The sequence below is a fragment of the Babesia bigemina genome (genome assembly GCF_000981445.1).
Source record: "Babesia bigemina genome assembly Bbig001, chromosome : III".
NCBI classification, from domain to species: domain Eukaryota; phylum Apicomplexa; class Aconoidasida; order Piroplasmida; family Babesiidae; genus Babesia; species Babesia bigemina.
Window position 1 is genome coordinate 463,075 of NC_027218.1, and position 16,446 is coordinate 479,520.

At 52.3% G+C, this 16,446-nt stretch overlaps 8 protein-coding genes across 8 annotated transcripts; 5 read left to right on the forward strand and 3 right to left on the reverse strand.

Annotated features, from left to right (window-relative positions):
- Positions 1–89: 89 nt before the first annotated feature.
- BBBOND_0301900 (hypothetical protein, conserved) lies at positions 90–2,619 on the reverse strand (the record flags this gene model as incomplete). Its single annotated transcript, XM_012913018.1, has 3 exons — positions 90–271; positions 308–476; positions 517–2,619. The coding sequence occupies 3 exons, from the start codon at positions 2,617–2,619 to the stop codon at positions 90–92; spliced, it is 2,454 nt and encodes an 817-aa protein (XP_012768472.1).
- An 847-nt stretch (positions 2,620–3,466) lies between these two features.
- BBBOND_0301910 (ribosomal protein L15, putative) lies at positions 3,467–4,063 on the forward strand (the record flags this gene model as incomplete). Its single annotated transcript, XM_012913019.1, has 1 exon — positions 3,467–4,063. One exon carries the CDS (start codon positions 3,467–3,469, stop codon positions 4,061–4,063), a length of 597 nt encoding a protein of 198 aa, XP_012768473.1.
- Positions 4,064–5,148: 1,085 nt separating this feature from the next.
- BBBOND_0301920 (nonclathrin coat protein zeta2-cop-related protein, putative) lies at positions 5,149–5,904 on the forward strand (the record flags this gene model as incomplete). The annotated part of the gene is made up of 4 exons (XM_012913020.1): positions 5,149–5,275; positions 5,313–5,580; positions 5,617–5,818; positions 5,854–5,904. 4 exons carry the CDS (start codon positions 5,149–5,151, stop codon positions 5,902–5,904), a joined length of 648 nt encoding a protein of 215 aa, XP_012768474.1.
- A 137-nt stretch (positions 5,905–6,041) lies between these two features.
- BBBOND_0301930 (hypothetical protein, conserved) lies at positions 6,042–6,909 on the forward strand (the record flags this gene model as incomplete). The annotated part of the gene is made up of 5 exons (XM_012913021.1): positions 6,042–6,189; positions 6,295–6,502; positions 6,549–6,635; positions 6,669–6,776; positions 6,816–6,909. 5 exons carry the CDS (start codon positions 6,042–6,044, stop codon positions 6,907–6,909), a joined length of 645 nt encoding a protein of 214 aa, XP_012768475.1.
- Positions 6,910–7,296: 387 nt separating this feature from the next.
- Positions 7,297–8,917, forward strand: BBBOND_0301940 (malate:quinone oxidoreductase, putative; the record flags this gene model as incomplete). Its single annotated transcript, XM_012913022.1, has 5 exons — positions 7,297–7,360; positions 7,396–7,497; positions 7,544–7,669; positions 7,705–7,810; positions 7,846–8,917. 5 exons carry the CDS (start codon positions 7,297–7,299, stop codon positions 8,915–8,917), a joined length of 1,470 nt encoding a protein of 489 aa, XP_012768476.1.
- Positions 8,918–9,178: 261 nt separating this feature from the next.
- Positions 9,179–11,431, reverse strand: BBBOND_0301950 (hypothetical protein, conserved; the record flags this gene model as incomplete). The annotated part of the gene is made up of 1 exon (XM_012913023.1): positions 9,179–11,431. One exon carries the CDS (start codon positions 11,429–11,431, stop codon positions 9,179–9,181), a length of 2,253 nt encoding a protein of 750 aa, XP_012768477.1.
- Positions 11,432–12,466: 1,035 nt separating this feature from the next.
- On the forward strand, positions 12,467–13,347 carry BBBOND_0301960 (hypothetical protein, conserved; the record flags this gene model as incomplete). Its single annotated transcript, XM_012913024.1, has 2 exons — positions 12,467–12,484; positions 12,532–13,347. The coding sequence occupies 2 exons, from the start codon at positions 12,467–12,469 to the stop codon at positions 13,345–13,347; spliced, it is 834 nt and encodes a 277-aa protein (XP_012768478.1).
- Positions 13,348–13,965: 618 nt separating this feature from the next.
- On the reverse strand, positions 13,966–16,338 carry BBBOND_0301970 (hypothetical protein; the record flags this gene model as incomplete). The annotated part of the gene is made up of 1 exon (XM_012913025.1): positions 13,966–16,338. One exon carries the CDS (start codon positions 16,336–16,338, stop codon positions 13,966–13,968), a length of 2,373 nt encoding a protein of 790 aa, XP_012768479.1.
- Positions 16,339–16,446: the final 108 nt, after the last annotated feature.

The window sequence follows — 16,446 nt, forward strand, 5'->3', positions numbered from 1 at the left end:
CAGGCGGTGCCGCACAAAACATAATCCTAATATTACCGCTTTGTTCCGGTACACAGTCACTGTGAGCTAGTAGTTGTGCCCGTGCTGCCTCAGGACAGTCGGACCCCCGACCTGCCCTGGATGAACTTGCACAGTTTGAACAGCCGGTTCAGGTCGCGCTGGTTAAACGTGCTGTTGGCGTTTTCCACGCCCGAAAAATCTTGCCTGAAGACTCCGGCGAAGGCTGTGAACTTCTCGAAGTACACGAAATCGCCGTGGTCCTTGTTCAAATCTGTGCACTGTGAACGCCGCGGTGGCGAAAACGCACCTAGCACGTAGCTCGAGAGGCTGCCCTCTAGCCTGACGATGAAGGTGGTGATTATTGCCAGCATGCTGTCCGACGGCTGGTAGTTCAGCAGGTCCAAGTAATCCAGGAACAGGTCGGGCACCGTGGTGAAGTACAAGTCGAGAATCAGGCACAGGGTTGTCAGACGTAGCTGCACGAAGTTAAGGGACACTTGACCCGGTCAAACATACCGTAGAGGGCAGTATTGATTCGCACAGCGACGAAGACAGCGCGAACAGCTGCAGGGCATCCTCGCCGAACCCCTCCGACACCTCGTTGATGGCGTTCAACACCCTGCTCAGCAGCTTCTGCAGCACCTGCTGCAAGAACGCCGTCACCTGCGTCAAGAGGTAGTCCTGCACCTTCAGCAGATGGATGTGAAGGCCACACGTGTGGAAATGCCGCTTTACCAAATCCGACACTAGTGCGCGACACCTTTCGCCTGACGTGGGGTCGGGGCCAAACTGTACGCGTGCCTCCATCTCCTGCGCGAAATACGGCAGAACCAAACACGTGCTCGACATAAAGCTGACGTTGGACATGAACATGAAAAACATCGTGAGCGGCACCCTCAAATCGCCAATGTTTTTCGCATCCTCGTCCTTGCCCACCGATTTGGCCACGCTCAGCACGCATTGCTTGAACGAATCCTGTGTCATAAGCACGTACGTCGTGATCACCGACGACACCATCTCGGAATACCGGCACACGCACGACGAAATGACGCACTGCGATACAATACCGCTACCCAGCAGGTCGAACCCCTGGCGCAAAATCGCCAGAGGCTTGGCCGCGAGCACAAACAGGAGCGCGGCGAGCGTGTAGACGTGGTTAGAAACGTAGCACGTTTCCATCTTGTTGGCCCAGTCGAAGGAAGCGAACGCCTCCGATATGTCGACGCCTCTAAAATCGGCATCCAGCAAACCGCCCAGCAGCGTAATTACAGAAGTCTTGTCGGCACGACGGACGAACATGCCGCGGCGTATGTCAGCCTTCGAGAGAGTAGCAGCCTGCATAATGCTCTCGTCATTCTGCGAACGCCCGCAAAAGCGCGCGAACGCGAGCACGTGCCCCTCCCAACTGTCGAAGACGCACTTGAAAAAACGATCAATGAACCGGCACGAAGCATCATCACGCATCAGCTCAGCATAGCGCAACGCGTCGCAGAGGCCTCGGAAAGAGTGCAGTAAATCCTCAAAGCCGAATCCTTCGAGCTCCCAACACGGGTAGATTGACTCCACAAGCCTGCAGACCAGCTCCGCAGTGAGAACGCGGATGTGCACCTCTGACATGCACTTGAAACTGGACAACTCGACGGTGAGATAGTCTACCTGCCGTGCCGAATCTTTCTGAGCCACACCGCTGCTCCACTCGCACTCCTCAGAAAGACGCAACAGCTTGCGCAATACGGACTCCACACTCTTGATGCGCGCAACCACGCCTGCCAGCATCTTGGATGTCGAACTGTACCCCTCAATAGCGATAGTGGCGTCCTCCTTGCTTGTGAACGCGGCGCCCAAACACTTATTGTGCACGTAGTCAATGGAGTCCTCCTCGGCGCACCCGGAGTCCCTGGGCATTCGAATGACCGGCGTGACATACCGGAATGCGCACCGTTCAACGAGACGCACGTACGTTTCAGACATGTTCAGAAGCACGAGGCATTCGTCGAGCTCGTGGTAGTAGATATGGAACTCCTCCTGGTGCAGCGTGACGGACTGGCGGTTGCCGTCGGCGCTATCGTCCTCGGAAAAGGACAACCATCGCCGAGCCACGAAAAGCACCAGCTTCACCAGCATCTCATACCGACGGTACCACGCCCATTTCAGAGCGTGCAGCACCCTCTCCGCCTCCTCAACTATCCCGTCTGCGTCAGACTCCGCGTCCTCCAGGAGCTGCTGGAACAGCGCGCTGCAATCAGCACCGTCCGCCGAACCAGACTCAAACTCCGAAAGGCGCCGCCGGAAGTTGTACCGCTCGAGCTCCACACGCACGTACTCGGAGTTTGACACGGCAGAGAGGTGGAAGACCTCCGAAAGGCATTTGTCACGCAACGAGGCGCAGCACACCTGGATCTCCTCTTCCACCTCGCCATCCCGGCAAAGCGACACCTGGTCAGTATAGCACACTCCGAGTAGCCTTGCAGCCTCCGGAAGGCGCAGCTGGCTTATATACCCATCGATACGGCCGTACGAACGCAGAAGCCCCGCTACGATGTCTAGTGTCTGGCTCACACTTGCGGTGGAAGGGATGGCACCAGCCTCGTAGCTTTCAACGCCTGCCGACATTGGCATTGCATCGTTATTATTTTAGTGCGTGCGATACAGGATGCAAGGGCCGCACAAGGCTCAACGGCGCACGGCAAGGCGCCCTAACGCGACGACCTTGGCCGGCAGGTGGAAATGGCGCTTATATAGCACACGTGTGGCATTATACGCGTATTACCAGTAAGGAATAACACTGGGTGGCGAAAAAGTGGCGCCGTGCCGTCAGACACACAACAGCTCCAATCGACGTTTGGACTCACTATAAGAACCGCGCCATTGTACCACGCTTATAATACAGCACAATGGCTCTAAAATGAAAAGGCTGGCGACCTGAGGAAACACCCCTGCGCTGCCTCTGGTACGGCGATGACACCTCGCTGGATGAGATGAGTACAAACTTCACCAGCCATTCGCAGCGTCAACCGGCTCAAAAATACAAGTGTAAATTGTGGAGAAAATCAAACAATGCTGGCCGAGCTCAGTGGATAGAAGGACGTTGCCTTCCCCATCCACTCCCCATGGGAGCCAGGTCGCGATCCCCATGGACCAGCATCGGACGAACTACCGCGGCCCTGACGCCACAACATACTTACTAAAATCCCTAATCGGAAACTAGGGATATATCTGCCGCTGAGCATTATATCGGACTTGCAGAACGCACATTCGTCGCTCACAGGTCACGCAAGATGGGTGCTTACCGGTAAGTGGAGACTAAACAGGGGAACCGGTTCTTACTGACCGCTGTAAGCGATGCCAATCAGGACTTTAGTCCGATTTACGGGCGAAGTTTATCAAGCGGTGTCGTGTTCCGTCCCTTTTGCCTACCCGGGGCAACGTACCCACCTTCCACACATTCTCATACACTCGCAGCTACATGCAAGAGCTGTGGCGCAAGAAGCAGTCGGATGCCATGCGCACACTGCTTCGTATTAGGACCTGGGAGTACAGGCAGCTTACCGCCGTGCACCGCGTATCCAGGCCCACCCGTCCCGACAAGGCGCGCCGCCTGGGATACAAGGCCAAGCAGGGTTTTGTCATCTACCGCGTCCGCATCAAGAGGGGTGACCGCAAGAGGAATGTGCAGAATGGAATCGTATACGGAAAGCCCAAGCACCAGGGTATCCGCAAGCAGAAGTCCAAGCGCAACCTCAGGAGCTTGGCTGAAGAGCGTGTAGGCAGGAGGTGCGGCGGTCTCAGGGTACTCAACTCCTACTGGGTGGGACAGGACGCTGTCCACAAGTTCTACGAGGTCATCCTTGTCGACCCCTTCCACAACGCTATTCGCAACGACCCCAGGATGCAGTACATCTGCAAGCCAGTACACAAGCACCGCGAGATGCGCGGCCTCACATCCGCTGGACGCAAGGCACGTGGTCTGCGCGTAAAGGGACCGAAGGCGGCCAAGCTCAGACCGTCGATCCGTGCCAACTGGCGCAGAAGGCAAATTCAGCACTTGTGGCGTATGAGGTAAAACTCTGCGTAATCGGCGGTAATCTCGTCTACCTGACGAACAAGTGCAATATAATTGTCTCAACAAATACGTTTTCCCCATGCAGGGGTATCTATGTGGCAACACGTGCTGGGCCTCTGTTATAAAAAGCTGCGGCGCCTCTCTTGGTACCTTAAGCGGGCAGGTTGCGTATCGACACCATCGGCAACCAGCGATTGAATCTGTTATTGTGGCGTTTCTCGTCGCGTGACTGGATCGTAGGTCTCGTTTGAATTGTTGTCGAGCGGGTAGTGCGTCAGAAGCGGACGTGCCTTTGGAACTGGGTTCGGGCATGGCACGTTGTGTCGAATGTTGCTGCCTCCAGAATCATAAAACGTATTCATGTAAATGTGGCCAAGTTATTGCACACAAAAGCAGGCCACTTTTGTACCATGGCATCACCGTCATGTGCTGCCGGCACTCAGAATTGCGCTATATAGGAGGGAAATTGCGCATCAGTAATATCAATATGGCGTTTATCAGCGACGAAAAGACTATTGTCTCCATTTTCTCAACAATTTTTCTCCTGTTGCGTAAAAAGCAGAAGATTTTGACGTCACGTACGCAGAGGACATAAATAAGGATGGTGTTTGGGCGTACATATTACTTCACAAATCTCACACTCCACAATATGAAAGTCGTATTCGGCTATATTACAGCCGTTACGCACAATACTAGAACATTAAAAAAGCGCCAGTGAATTTTCAGTAAAGTTGAACACGAAAATTCAATCATTAGCGAAATATTACGAAGAAAACAGGTCTAGACAGTGCAGATTCTCATATCTAGCTATATTTCGCGCGAATCGCATAACAGAGAGGAAAAGGTGTAATGCGTATTTTGCGTCTGAATAAACGCTACCGTCAACACGAAGGAACAACATAGGCACTATATATGGACGCGAAATTTCGTTAGTGTGTAGACGGTGTAACTTAGCAAATAGAGGCGCGCAACCAGCGAAAATATTGCCTTACACACTGCGTCCAAGACACGTGACTCCGCCTGCCCCGCCACTGCCGCAGTGGGCGAACTTCAGCCAGCACATTGCATTTTGTAACTGTACACAAATGGCTTATATCCCTATAACGCAAGTCGACGCAATACTGCTCCTCGACCAACACGGGGAACGCATTGCGGTCAACTACTACCCGCAGCACTGCGCGGCTACGACCTCTGCAGATGGCGTAAAAAACTGTAGGTAGACAGGCGGGAAATCACATTAATACGGCAGTATGGGAGGATGTGGCGCGCCAGAAGGTCATTGAGAAGAGCCTAACCAAGGAGCTGGAGCTGGCGAAAGCACGAGGTACGGAAATCACGCTGGTGTCACACGGTGTTACAGAGGGCGCTTACGGTATTCGCATGATCGAGGGGCACCTCGTAAGCTACTACATTGCTGCCGATTTCGCTATAATCGTTGTTGGCCCAAGCAAGGAAAACGAAGTCCTGCTGACGGACTTATGCACGACCGTCAAGAAGTGTCTGCTCTCAGTCACAGAGTGGGTTCATCACGTCGTATAACGCATGGTGTGCAGCGAACAGCTGAAGAAAGAGGTCGTCTGCAACAAGCTGGATTCGGTATTTCTAATCCTTGACGACGTCGTCGACGGAGGGTTCGCAACATATAAGTGTCACTCATACGTCAGCAGAATCATAATGGAGTCGGATCACAACGTCATAATACGACGGCTAAAGGGAAAATCTGGTGACTCGTCAGATCACTTGCCACTCAACCAGGTACGGGAGTCCAGCGGCAGAATGACTTCACACAGGCAATATACAACATTCGCAACAACGTCATCAGGAGTCTGCTTAACTCTTGAAGGTTTAAAAGGCTTGCTACAGACATGTGGCTGCAATAATATCGTACAGTAGGCTGTCTACGGCGGCAAGATTCCCGATGTGTAATACACGATAGCGCCCAGTTTCAGTACAACCTACGAAACCCACACAGTTTATCATGATTCTGAATATATTCAAATTATCTGAACGTTTAGCGTCGTGGCACAATGCGACTGGCATCGCACGTATACAGCTCTCGGCGCCCGGTCACTGCCTGCGCCTTCCTCGCGCCAACTTCGGCACGAAAAGGGTCACGCAAAAGAGAAGTGAGTTGCTGTACAACGGATGATCGCCACTGTGTACTGATGTTGACTCTTTACATCTCTGCTCGCTTAGGAGTTGTCCCTACCGCTCTTCTCACCACCTCTCAGGGCACATGCTTAGGCTCATACACCCCGAGGAGAAGCATACGAACAAGGAGTTACGTGATGGGTGGCTCTCAAACGATGACGCCTTACCGAAGTCGCTGCTCTGCAACTCCGCAATAAGGAAACTTGTCTACTCAAACACCGTTGAGGCGCAAAAACTCGCCCGCAAGGTGGATTGGGACGCATACAAGTGCAACGTTAGGGGCGTGAGGTATGGAGTAGACCGTGCTCTATGCGCGTTTAGCAACGCCTTGCAGGTGGCATCCGTCAGGAAGCTGGTACGTCCAGTTCAACCGGCGAAACTACGAAAAAAACTTCTTCGTCAATTGCCACTGTTACTTCAGGTACGCGCATATTACGAGCGTGACAACACGCAGGGTCGATGAACACGGGTTCCACGACGCCAAGGAGAAGGCAATTGCATATCGCAAACGGCTAGAGGCTGAGTACGACGAACTGCAGGAGACGTGGCACGAAATGGACAAGTAGGTCGAGTATGCGCGCCATACAAATGCTTGGTGCAGAAAACGTATGGAAGAAAGAGCCAGAAGACACGGTGATCGCCAAATGGCGCTCGAGGAGGAGGAGTTTTTGCTTGCGGACTCAACCCCTGGGTGACCGCAGAGAAACACACTCACCAGTCAGCGGGGGAGAATGTAATCGTACACATATCGCAATTTATTGTAGCATTGGACGCATGTGTGCGTAAACACTATGTCTTACGCCGTGGTAGTACGGACAGCAGTGGGTCGTACGGGGGTGTCGGCTGCGCCGCTGCTGTGGACCAACATGAAAACCTCACCTTCAAAAGTAGAAACGTTGATAGCATTGGCGTTATATTTCACCAAGTCGCTCTTTCGACACACTGCAAATCGCATGGAGCTCGCAGGCCTTCTATGCCTGGGAAGCATTGCTGACGCGTAATTGCTTGTTAACACCGAACTATGTGACACGGATGTGTCATTAAACAACCAACATATTTGAAAAACTGCAACAGGTCAAAAGATGCGAAGCTGCAGGGTAAATTCCGGAATACTCTCAATCTCGAGGAGCCTGTACGGCACATCAGGTAACCAAACCAACGGCGACTTTCAGAATTCACAGGCGTAGCGCCCGGCTACTATCAGATCAGCCGTCGTCTTGCGTCGAGTGGAGCAGTAAGGCAGAGTTCGTCCAATGAATTCGATGTCGTTATCGTCGGCGGAGGTGCAACGGGCACTGCGCTCTACTACACCCTCTCGCATTTCACCAGTTAGTGGGATCAGTAATAAGCATCATCTGCTGGCAGATATCAAGCGCATCGCACTATGTGAGCGCCGCAGCGGATACGCTTTGGTCGCCTCCCATCTTAAAAACAACAGCCAAACCATACACTGCGGTAAGCGCAACGACTGACCAGTATATGCGGCTTAGGCGATATAGAGACGAATTACACGCCGGAAACCGCCGTGAAGGTCAAGCGAAGCGCCAACATGCTCAGGAACTGCCTGACCAAAATACCAGAAAACGACCTCTATAAGTACGTTACGCCGACGGCTGGCTCACGTGTTGTAGCATCGCACGGAAGGGGCAAAAAATGGTCATCGGTGTCGGCGACAGTGAGTGCCAGTACATCAAGGACCGATACGCGCCATTCAAGCAAATATTCCCCACGCTTCAGCTGCTAGATAAGAACCAAGTACACCAAGTTGAGCCGAACGTGGTGCGAGGGTTAAAGGGGGGCATGAGGCCAGAGGACGTCAATGCGCTCTACGTGAACGACGAGCTTACGACCTGCAACTTCATGGCCTTGTCGGAGCACTTTGTGAAGGCTGCCAACCACGATGGAAAAGAGCTTCAGCCCATGCTCAACACGGAGGTCAAAAATGTGACGCGCGAAGGAAGCACGTACAAGGTAACCACGAACAATGGAACGCTGTCGGCGAAATTCGTCGTGTTTAGTGCCTGTGGGTACTCCCTACTTTTCGCCCAGCGCATGGGCATCGGGCTGGAGTACAGCGTACTGCCCGTGGCAGGGAGCTTCTATTTCGCCCCCAATGTTTTGCAAGGCAAGGTGTATACCGTGCAAAACCCCGCGCTGCCTTTCGCTGCCGTACACGGCGATCCAGACATTGGAGCCAATAACGAGACGCGCTTTGGGCCGACCGCACTGCCGCTGCCGCTGCTTGAGAGGTACAACATGCGAAGCTTGCCTGACTTTTTGAGGGTGCTACGCCTGGACACACGTGTCATGGCGGTGTACCTAAACCTCTTGGGAGACAGAACCATACGCAACTACATGCTGCGCAACTTCTTGTTTGAGGTGCCACTGCTATCGAGGTTGCTCTTCCTCAAGGACGCGAGGAAAATTGTGCCTTCCCTCACACTCAAGGACCTGCGCTATTCGGTGGGGTACGGAGGAGTTAGGCCCCAGCTAGTGGACAAGGTGAACAAGAAGCTGCTCCTGGGGCAGAGCAAACTGTCCAACGGGGAAGGGTGCATATACAACATCACAGCGTCACCGGGCGCCACAACGTGTGTATCGAACGCCGAAATCGATATGCGCGAAATATGTGCTTACATTGGAGCTACAATCGACGAGAACAAACTCAAACAGCACTACTTCGAGGGAGAATATGCGATCTGAAGACGCAATTCAGTACGCGGGAACCACGAAACAACATGGGCAATGTGCCGGAGCGGGGCGTGGAAAACGCCACACGCGAAATGTGTCGCGGAAATTAGCGCACTGTGACTATTTTTAATAACTGTTGGTTACATGTTGAAGAACTGCCTGGCTGCTGAGCGCAGCCGCATGAGGCTGAAATAAAATACGCAGCTCTCCAATTCCATTTAGTGACAATCTAACAGACTGGGCAGCGGTCAGTGCGTCTTTTCAACGGCACGACTACGCGAAAATCCCATTCAGTATGCCTAAGTAATCCTCGTTGCGCAAAGTCACGTTCAGCTGATCCCAGACGACGGAAAACCCCGCACGGTTGTCCCAGTTGCGTTCAGCAATGGCGTAGGATGAGGATTTAATGACGGCATTGACCTTGTTCTTCAAGCGCAGCTGCGGTGACAACGTTTTCACAACGTGGAGAAACTGCGCAACCGCAAAAGCGTCACACGCCAGCTGGAAGTCGAGCGTCGGGAGCAGGCGATCCAAGAACAAAATGTCAAAAAGAACCTTTGACAAGGTGTTCCCGGTGAAAACATCGCTGAAATGCATCACATTTCTTGCAATCTGGACGATGAGGAACTTCCAACAACCAGCAATGTAACCGTCCTTGAACGTTGTTCTAGAAACTCTCGGACAAAGGACACCAACGCGCGACTCAAGAACCTTCACGAATTGTGAACCCAGCTTGTCTATGCTTGCGCCGCGACCATCCGGCGGCAGGTTTTCGATGGTCTGGATGAAAAGTCGAGCAAGCGAACGAGACTGCAATGCATTAGTGATGTCCCACGTTTCAATGGCCTTCAGGCAGGCGGGGTACACAACCTCAAGCACCAATTGAGGCAGGTGCTCCGGACAGAAGTTCTTAACACAACCGAACCACTCACTGCCGACAAACCCCAATGCCGCATTACGGGAATCCCCGAAGAAATCCCATGTCAAAACGTCAGCCATCGCGTATAACCGATAAACGGCTTTCAGACGTTCACCAACCTCCAATTGAACAAACTCGTTCATGTGAGACTTCTTGAAATTCATAAAAACAGAAATCGAGCTCGACAACGTCTTGTATTTCTCGCACACGTCGCCCATTACGTCAGCGCCCTTGAAGCGAGAAGGCGATGAACACGGATACAATGCCTGCCATTCCGGCCAAGACGGCGATACGGTAAAGCAGGCAGTGACGTCTTCGGACATATACCGATCAATTGATGCATCTCCAGCCTCTTTCAATACCGCTCCGACACGTAATTGTGCCAAAGATTTCTGATGTGCTATAAATGAATGCAGCGACTGCTCACGCTTAGCGAAATCGCGCTTCACACCTTTAGCAAGGTCGTTCCCGTCATCGTCAACCTCGTCCAGGTAGCCGCAACTGTAATCGCAGTCAAAGCCCCCGATGCGCAGGAGATCGCACAGCAGCCAGCGATACATGCAATATATGCCGTCACAATAGTCCTTGTTGCTGTTGTGCATCTCCTGTAGCGTTTTCTGCACTTCAGCAAGCTTAGTGCTGCACAACCCTCCCAATACGCGAGCCTCCTCGACCAGCATATCAAATAGCTCAACGTTCGCCGTTATACCTGACAACGCTGCATCAAGGCGCTCCGGCGCCTTGTTCTTCGATTCAACAACTTGCTTGGCTTTATCCACCTCGTCGGTGTACTCATATAGGTCCTTACGTAGTGCGCTCAAGCGTTGACTCATAAGACGACTGGCGTCCGCCGCAGTGAAGGGTTTTGATAATTCTTCATAAATATTCACCGTTGGTTTACGATTAGCTTGTTGAGCTCTACGACGGTAGTCATACGAGTCAAAAGAGTCACTCGACATATCTCCGGAATCCCAATCGTAACGTGGATAACGGAAATAACCCGTCGTGCGCATTCCCGTTATATCATTGTCCGCATGTTGGTCATAGGGTTTCTGAGAGTCAAACTTCTCGCCTTTGACGTCCAGATATAACGTTTTCTCCGCTGTGGATGGACCTCGGCGGCCTTTGCGTCTGTTACCACGTTTGCCACGGCTGGGCTTAGTGCCGGCATGCGGCGTATTGATGTCGGAATTCACTCCGACTGATCCCACACCTGGTGCGTTTGATTCATGCGATACCGGAGCGGCCGTCGTATTCGTAACTCCCTTACGAATGGAAACGTCGCCATGGGACTTTACATCCTCGTTGAAACTCAGGCCTGACATACCACTTTTTCGCCCTCCTTTGCCACCTTGCTGGGACACAGCGCCAGCCTTTTCTTTGGCAGCACCACTGCCATCACGCAACCCTCTCCGGAAGCTGCGCTTTTCAGTGGTACCATCTGGCTTGGGACGTTCGACGTCGGTCGTCTCTACCTTAGCCGTCGCAGGAGCCTCAGCGCCGCCGGGAGCGGAATTCACCGCAGCATTCCCTGGAGAAGGCGCACTCTTTGCGCCTGGTTTGCCCTTATCCGGGTTCTTACCGAGAAGCTTGCGTTTGGCAAACATTGCGCGACTCGCCGGAAGCAGCAAAGGCGCTCTGTGCTTCACGCATAAAGTACCGTTCCCACGTTTACCGGTGTAAATAAGCAGTTTTCACGTGAGCTTGATATATGTGCAAGTAGTCAAGCAGTGGATGGCCTTACGATCGTGCTGTACCCTCACTTCTAACGACGAGTGTACGAAAATCTCAGCATATGCAACCAAACCTGTCGTAAAGGAATCATTAGACGTCTCTACATTGGTGGTAAAAGGTGTTATTATGCCCCGCTGTGCGACGGGGTGTCGCTGTATGGTCTGCTATTAGACACAGCAAAGAAGGCTCGAGTGATCCACCTACATGAGCGTTTTAGCAAACGCCCTCCGTGACGAACCGTGGATACCATACGTTCAACTGGCATCAAATACTCCGTGAAGCGGAGCGTAATAGCCGTTAACACACAATTTTACGGCGCACTCCCCATTATAAAAATCCTGGCAACAACTGCAACGCCGTCCATCACACACTGACTTAAAGCAGAACGGCAATCGGCGGCCGCAATTTTAAACGCCGAAATGTGCCAATAAGCGGAGGGAACGGTGTACAGCCTTCGACGCTGAGGGGTAGGCACGATGCTGTGTTGAAGGAATTTCAATACCTACGACGAAGCAACCAATATAAACGGCTAAATGGTAAGTGCATATTCCTATGGTGGTCTGAAATAATGAGTGGTTGTTTTTGTTCGGCCATTTCATATTCTCTTGGTAAGGGCACTGGATATCAAAGGCCGCTGTGATGTCCTGCAACTCGTCTGCTATTAATTAGTGCTTTGCTTTTCATTTGTGCCCTTGCCTGCTCAGAGTACGCGTGTAACGTGTCGGTTTGTTCGTGACTGCGGTGGAAGTCAGGCTTGTTTTTAAAGCTCAGTTTGTTGTGATGGGTGGGTGACGATTGTTGCTCGATTTGACCCTGGCCACATTAGTTGTGGTGGACAGGTTATGTGTCAACTCTATAGTGATGTAACGTTTTTACTAGCGATACGGGTTTTTTATAATGTGAGGTGCATGGGACTCGTATTTCCTGTACGCAGCTGTAAATGCTCCTTGTACAGACTTAATACGTTCTGCAGATTAGATTCTCGCTGAGGAGGCTGAGCGGAGGCGCGGCGAAGCCGCATTGGGGAGAACCTCCGAAGAACCGCTGGCAACCATTCTTACCTGATAGGCACCACTATGGAGAACACGCTACCTACAACGGATTCGTTCTCCTGCTAAGAGGACTTAGGCCGCGCATAGAGCGTGCGTGTTGCGCCACATTCAAAACTGTCAGTGATGTCGCGTCGCTGTTATACAGGCCGCTGGCGCGATCGGTGCTAAAGCACAACCCTGACATCAGGTACCAACTAGTAGCGCTCGTTTCCTTCTTCGGTACAACGCGGGCTATAACTAAATACTACAGCGACATGTACCAGGGAATTGTCGATCTGACAAGCTTGTTGCAGCTGGGAGTAGCAGACGACCTCAACGAACAAGGCTTCTGGAATTCCGCGAAGGAGGACAGGGACGAAAGAATCAAATACTTCGAAAAGGAACAAAACAGACTCAACAAGCTGTGGGAAAACGCCTTCAAACGTGCAGTGGTAACCCAGAGCTTCGATGCGCTCTGCGAAGACGTCATACCGCGATCAGACGACGTTAACACGGGGGTGCTTCCGCAGGTCTCATGGCGATTCAACATGATACCATACGGCAGGGACAACGAAGATGCGGTGGTGTTTGACACGCCGGCGCACGACGCTCCGCTCAGGGCGATGGCCCTCAACTTCACATACAACAACCTGTCGGGCGACTGGGGAGATTACATCAACCGCCAGGACAACAAAAATGCTCTGCTGAGGCCAGCGAGGCAAATGTTCACGGACATTTACATTCCAGGAACCAAGTGACGCGGCAATGAGGTCATCCCCAAATATAAGCTTGCGAAATCGAAAAAGGCGCACGCTAATGCGTGCGGGGGCGGTACCACCTAGCTTGTATGCGCCTACACCGTGAGCTCTAGGTGGCAAGCGAAATCGCAGCGAAGCATAACAAACACTGACAAATAATTATTACAAACATCTAGTTGTCTAAACAGTCAGAAATGGCGTGCGGCGATGCCATACACGTTTGTATGTGACATGGTGGTCAGGGCGCATCGCAATGAACAGCGCCCACAGAGCATACAATGGGCTGCATCGCCCAACAGTCGGGGGCCATCGGCAACGGGATGGTATCAGCGGTCATAAACCTGCACAGCAGCCAAATTAGCCAACCCTATCTGCCACGATTCGTCGATAAACACATCCGAATAGTGAGGTTGGGAAATTTGCCGCATACACAGCACTCCGCATATACACGCGCCAATCGTATATTAACAAAAGTTGCATCGTTTTGCTGCCCAGCCATTACGCGGAATAACTCCAGCAGCGCTAGGAGACATACAACCGCGGGCGACTGTAGCTGCCGCACGTGAGATGCCAGAACTTGGATAGCCCCCATTACTAGTAATACATTCTCCTGTAGTTTCACACATGTTCGTTGCCATTGGCGCCATACATCTCGAAATCGCCTTCCATGCTACGCGAACCCTCTCCAACAACACTGTTGGCAACGTACCGTGTCTCAACGCTGTAAGAGGGGTGGTGAATCATGTTGCCCGGCACCATGCAATCTACCGTTTCCTTCAGCTTACGATCGATGCACAGACGATTAGGCTGCTGCGTGACGCCGGGTCCAGGCAAATCAACCCTCACACACGTGGTCTCAACTCCATCAGGGGAGACGTAGTTACCAAGGGGATTCACCAGCGAAGACGAAGGAACCACAACATTTTTCCCAGGTCTTGAAAAGTCGTGGCCACCACCCAAGTATGGCGATACATGCGGCGCACTTTCAAAAGATGGAACCTGGAAGTCACCTTCGCCAGGGACCTTCGGCACAATCTGAACTGTACCTGGCGCTGGTAGGCAGGCAGTGTACGCAGCAGCGATGCCGTCGTTCGCTCCCAGTGGAGGCACGCCGTTGACATTGTAAATATCAGTGGGGCTTACACTATCCATGCGATTATCCTCCACTTGTGCGTATGCAGCTGAAACTGCCGTTGCTGCATTTGCAGTCTCGCCATTCTCCGCAGGAACAGCATCGTGCGTAACAGGTTCGCCAGCATCGTTAGAAGTGTCGAACTTTGCTTCTGTTGATATCGATTCGGATTTGGAAGGGCGGGCGTTTGCATCTTCCTCGCCGACAACGCTTATCGCATCTGACGCCGCAGATATGGGAACGCCGTCCTGATCAACAGGCTCTATTGATAGCTCATTGACAAACATCTCTCGTGCACTTAAGTCACTCACTTCATCTCTCGCGGTAGTGCTCTTGGGAGCGCTGTTGAAAGCGCCTAAGAGAATATCGCAGAGAGAGCGGTCCCGCAACGTCATATACTTGTCAATCGCACGCGGCAACCACGATTCGCATATTTTCTCACTAGACCGTACCAAATCGTCGGAAAAGGGCTTATCAATGGTCACGTTGGAGCTGCTGAGCGCGAATTTTACAAATTTAGCCGGATCGCGACTGTAGGAATCGTATATATTCCTCACGTGGATCAAGTCGCGCAACTCGGGGAGCAGAGAATCCACCTGTTTCTCAAATTCGGTCTTTCCAAAGCTTTTACGACCGCGTATAGCGCTATCCAAGTGTACATCGACGAAACTGGCTGACTTCCATGAATCGCCAGACAAAACTATGTCGTGGGTCACCTTGATGGGCTTAGGGGGCATCACGTGAACCATCACCGCTTGTTGCACATCCTGCACTGTCAGTTCAGAGCCCTGGGGCATCTCCAAAAGTTGAGAAAGGGTGCCATCCAAGCGGAAAAACGTGCCTTCCTCTATCTCGTACACCAGATGCCGCTCAAACGCGTAAATCCACAAAAAACTTATAATGCGGTAAAACGCGATTTGTCTTGATGAGTCCGTCACTGCTACACCATCGTTAACCATCAATAGAAAACTTTCCAAAAGGTCGGAGATGGTGCACATCATTGTGAGCTGGGTGGGAAAGAAGTAAAGGGTGACCTGACACTCCGAATAGCACACCTGGCTTATCTGAAGCTCATCATACCCGTTATACGGCCCTGGATCGACGCCGCGTTCCTCAACGCCAACATCGCGTTGTTTGGAATCCGAATGGCGCCAAAAATCGAAACCAGGCTCGTAATACTCGCCATCTACCTCGCCGTAGTCGCCAGGATTGTTGTACAATGGATCACCATTGAGGCACCTGCCATCGTTCGCACCATACATGCCAACACAGGCGGTTGGAGAATCTCTACCTTTCTCAGCACCATTACCAACAGGTCGACCGCGGCGCTCTCCGCCATAGAGTGAACTTACTCTGTCGCGAATCAACCCACCCAAAGTGTCTCGACGGTGGCCGAACTCAGGGAAGGCGGCGTCGCTTGCAGCTGCATCCACAGGCGGATATGCCACGCAACGTCTGCGCGAATTCGGACTAAGGTCACGGACTCCATCTCTGTCCCACAGCACTGTTCGATCTGGAGTACAAAGCAGGATTTGACGGAAGTACCTACTGAGCACCCCTTCCTCACCGTCGGCAAGGTTACCGTCTGAGTCAACCTCGTAAGCCCGAATATAAATGGTGAAAGACGACGGCGTCGTGTGTACGAAGCCTTGACGGTTCGGGTAATCGTCCTGCTCTTCGTAAGTGTTGGAGATATGCAGACGCAGGCGAGGGCAGACTCCAATCGTTTTCAGAGACGCGCTGTGGCTTTGAGATAGTAGCAATTCGTCCAAGCGACTCTCTAAAGACTCCAAGTCAGCCAGAATAGCGCATTCTCGAGGGTTGGAACGTTCAAGATGCGCAAGCAGCGCAGCAAGCATAGTAGCGTCGGGAGAGTTAGGCGCATCCTGCTACGGCACAATGTGTCCGTGTCTACATGGTTCGTACACGGATAGTAAGCATCTGCCGGGACGCAGCAGGAGCGTAGA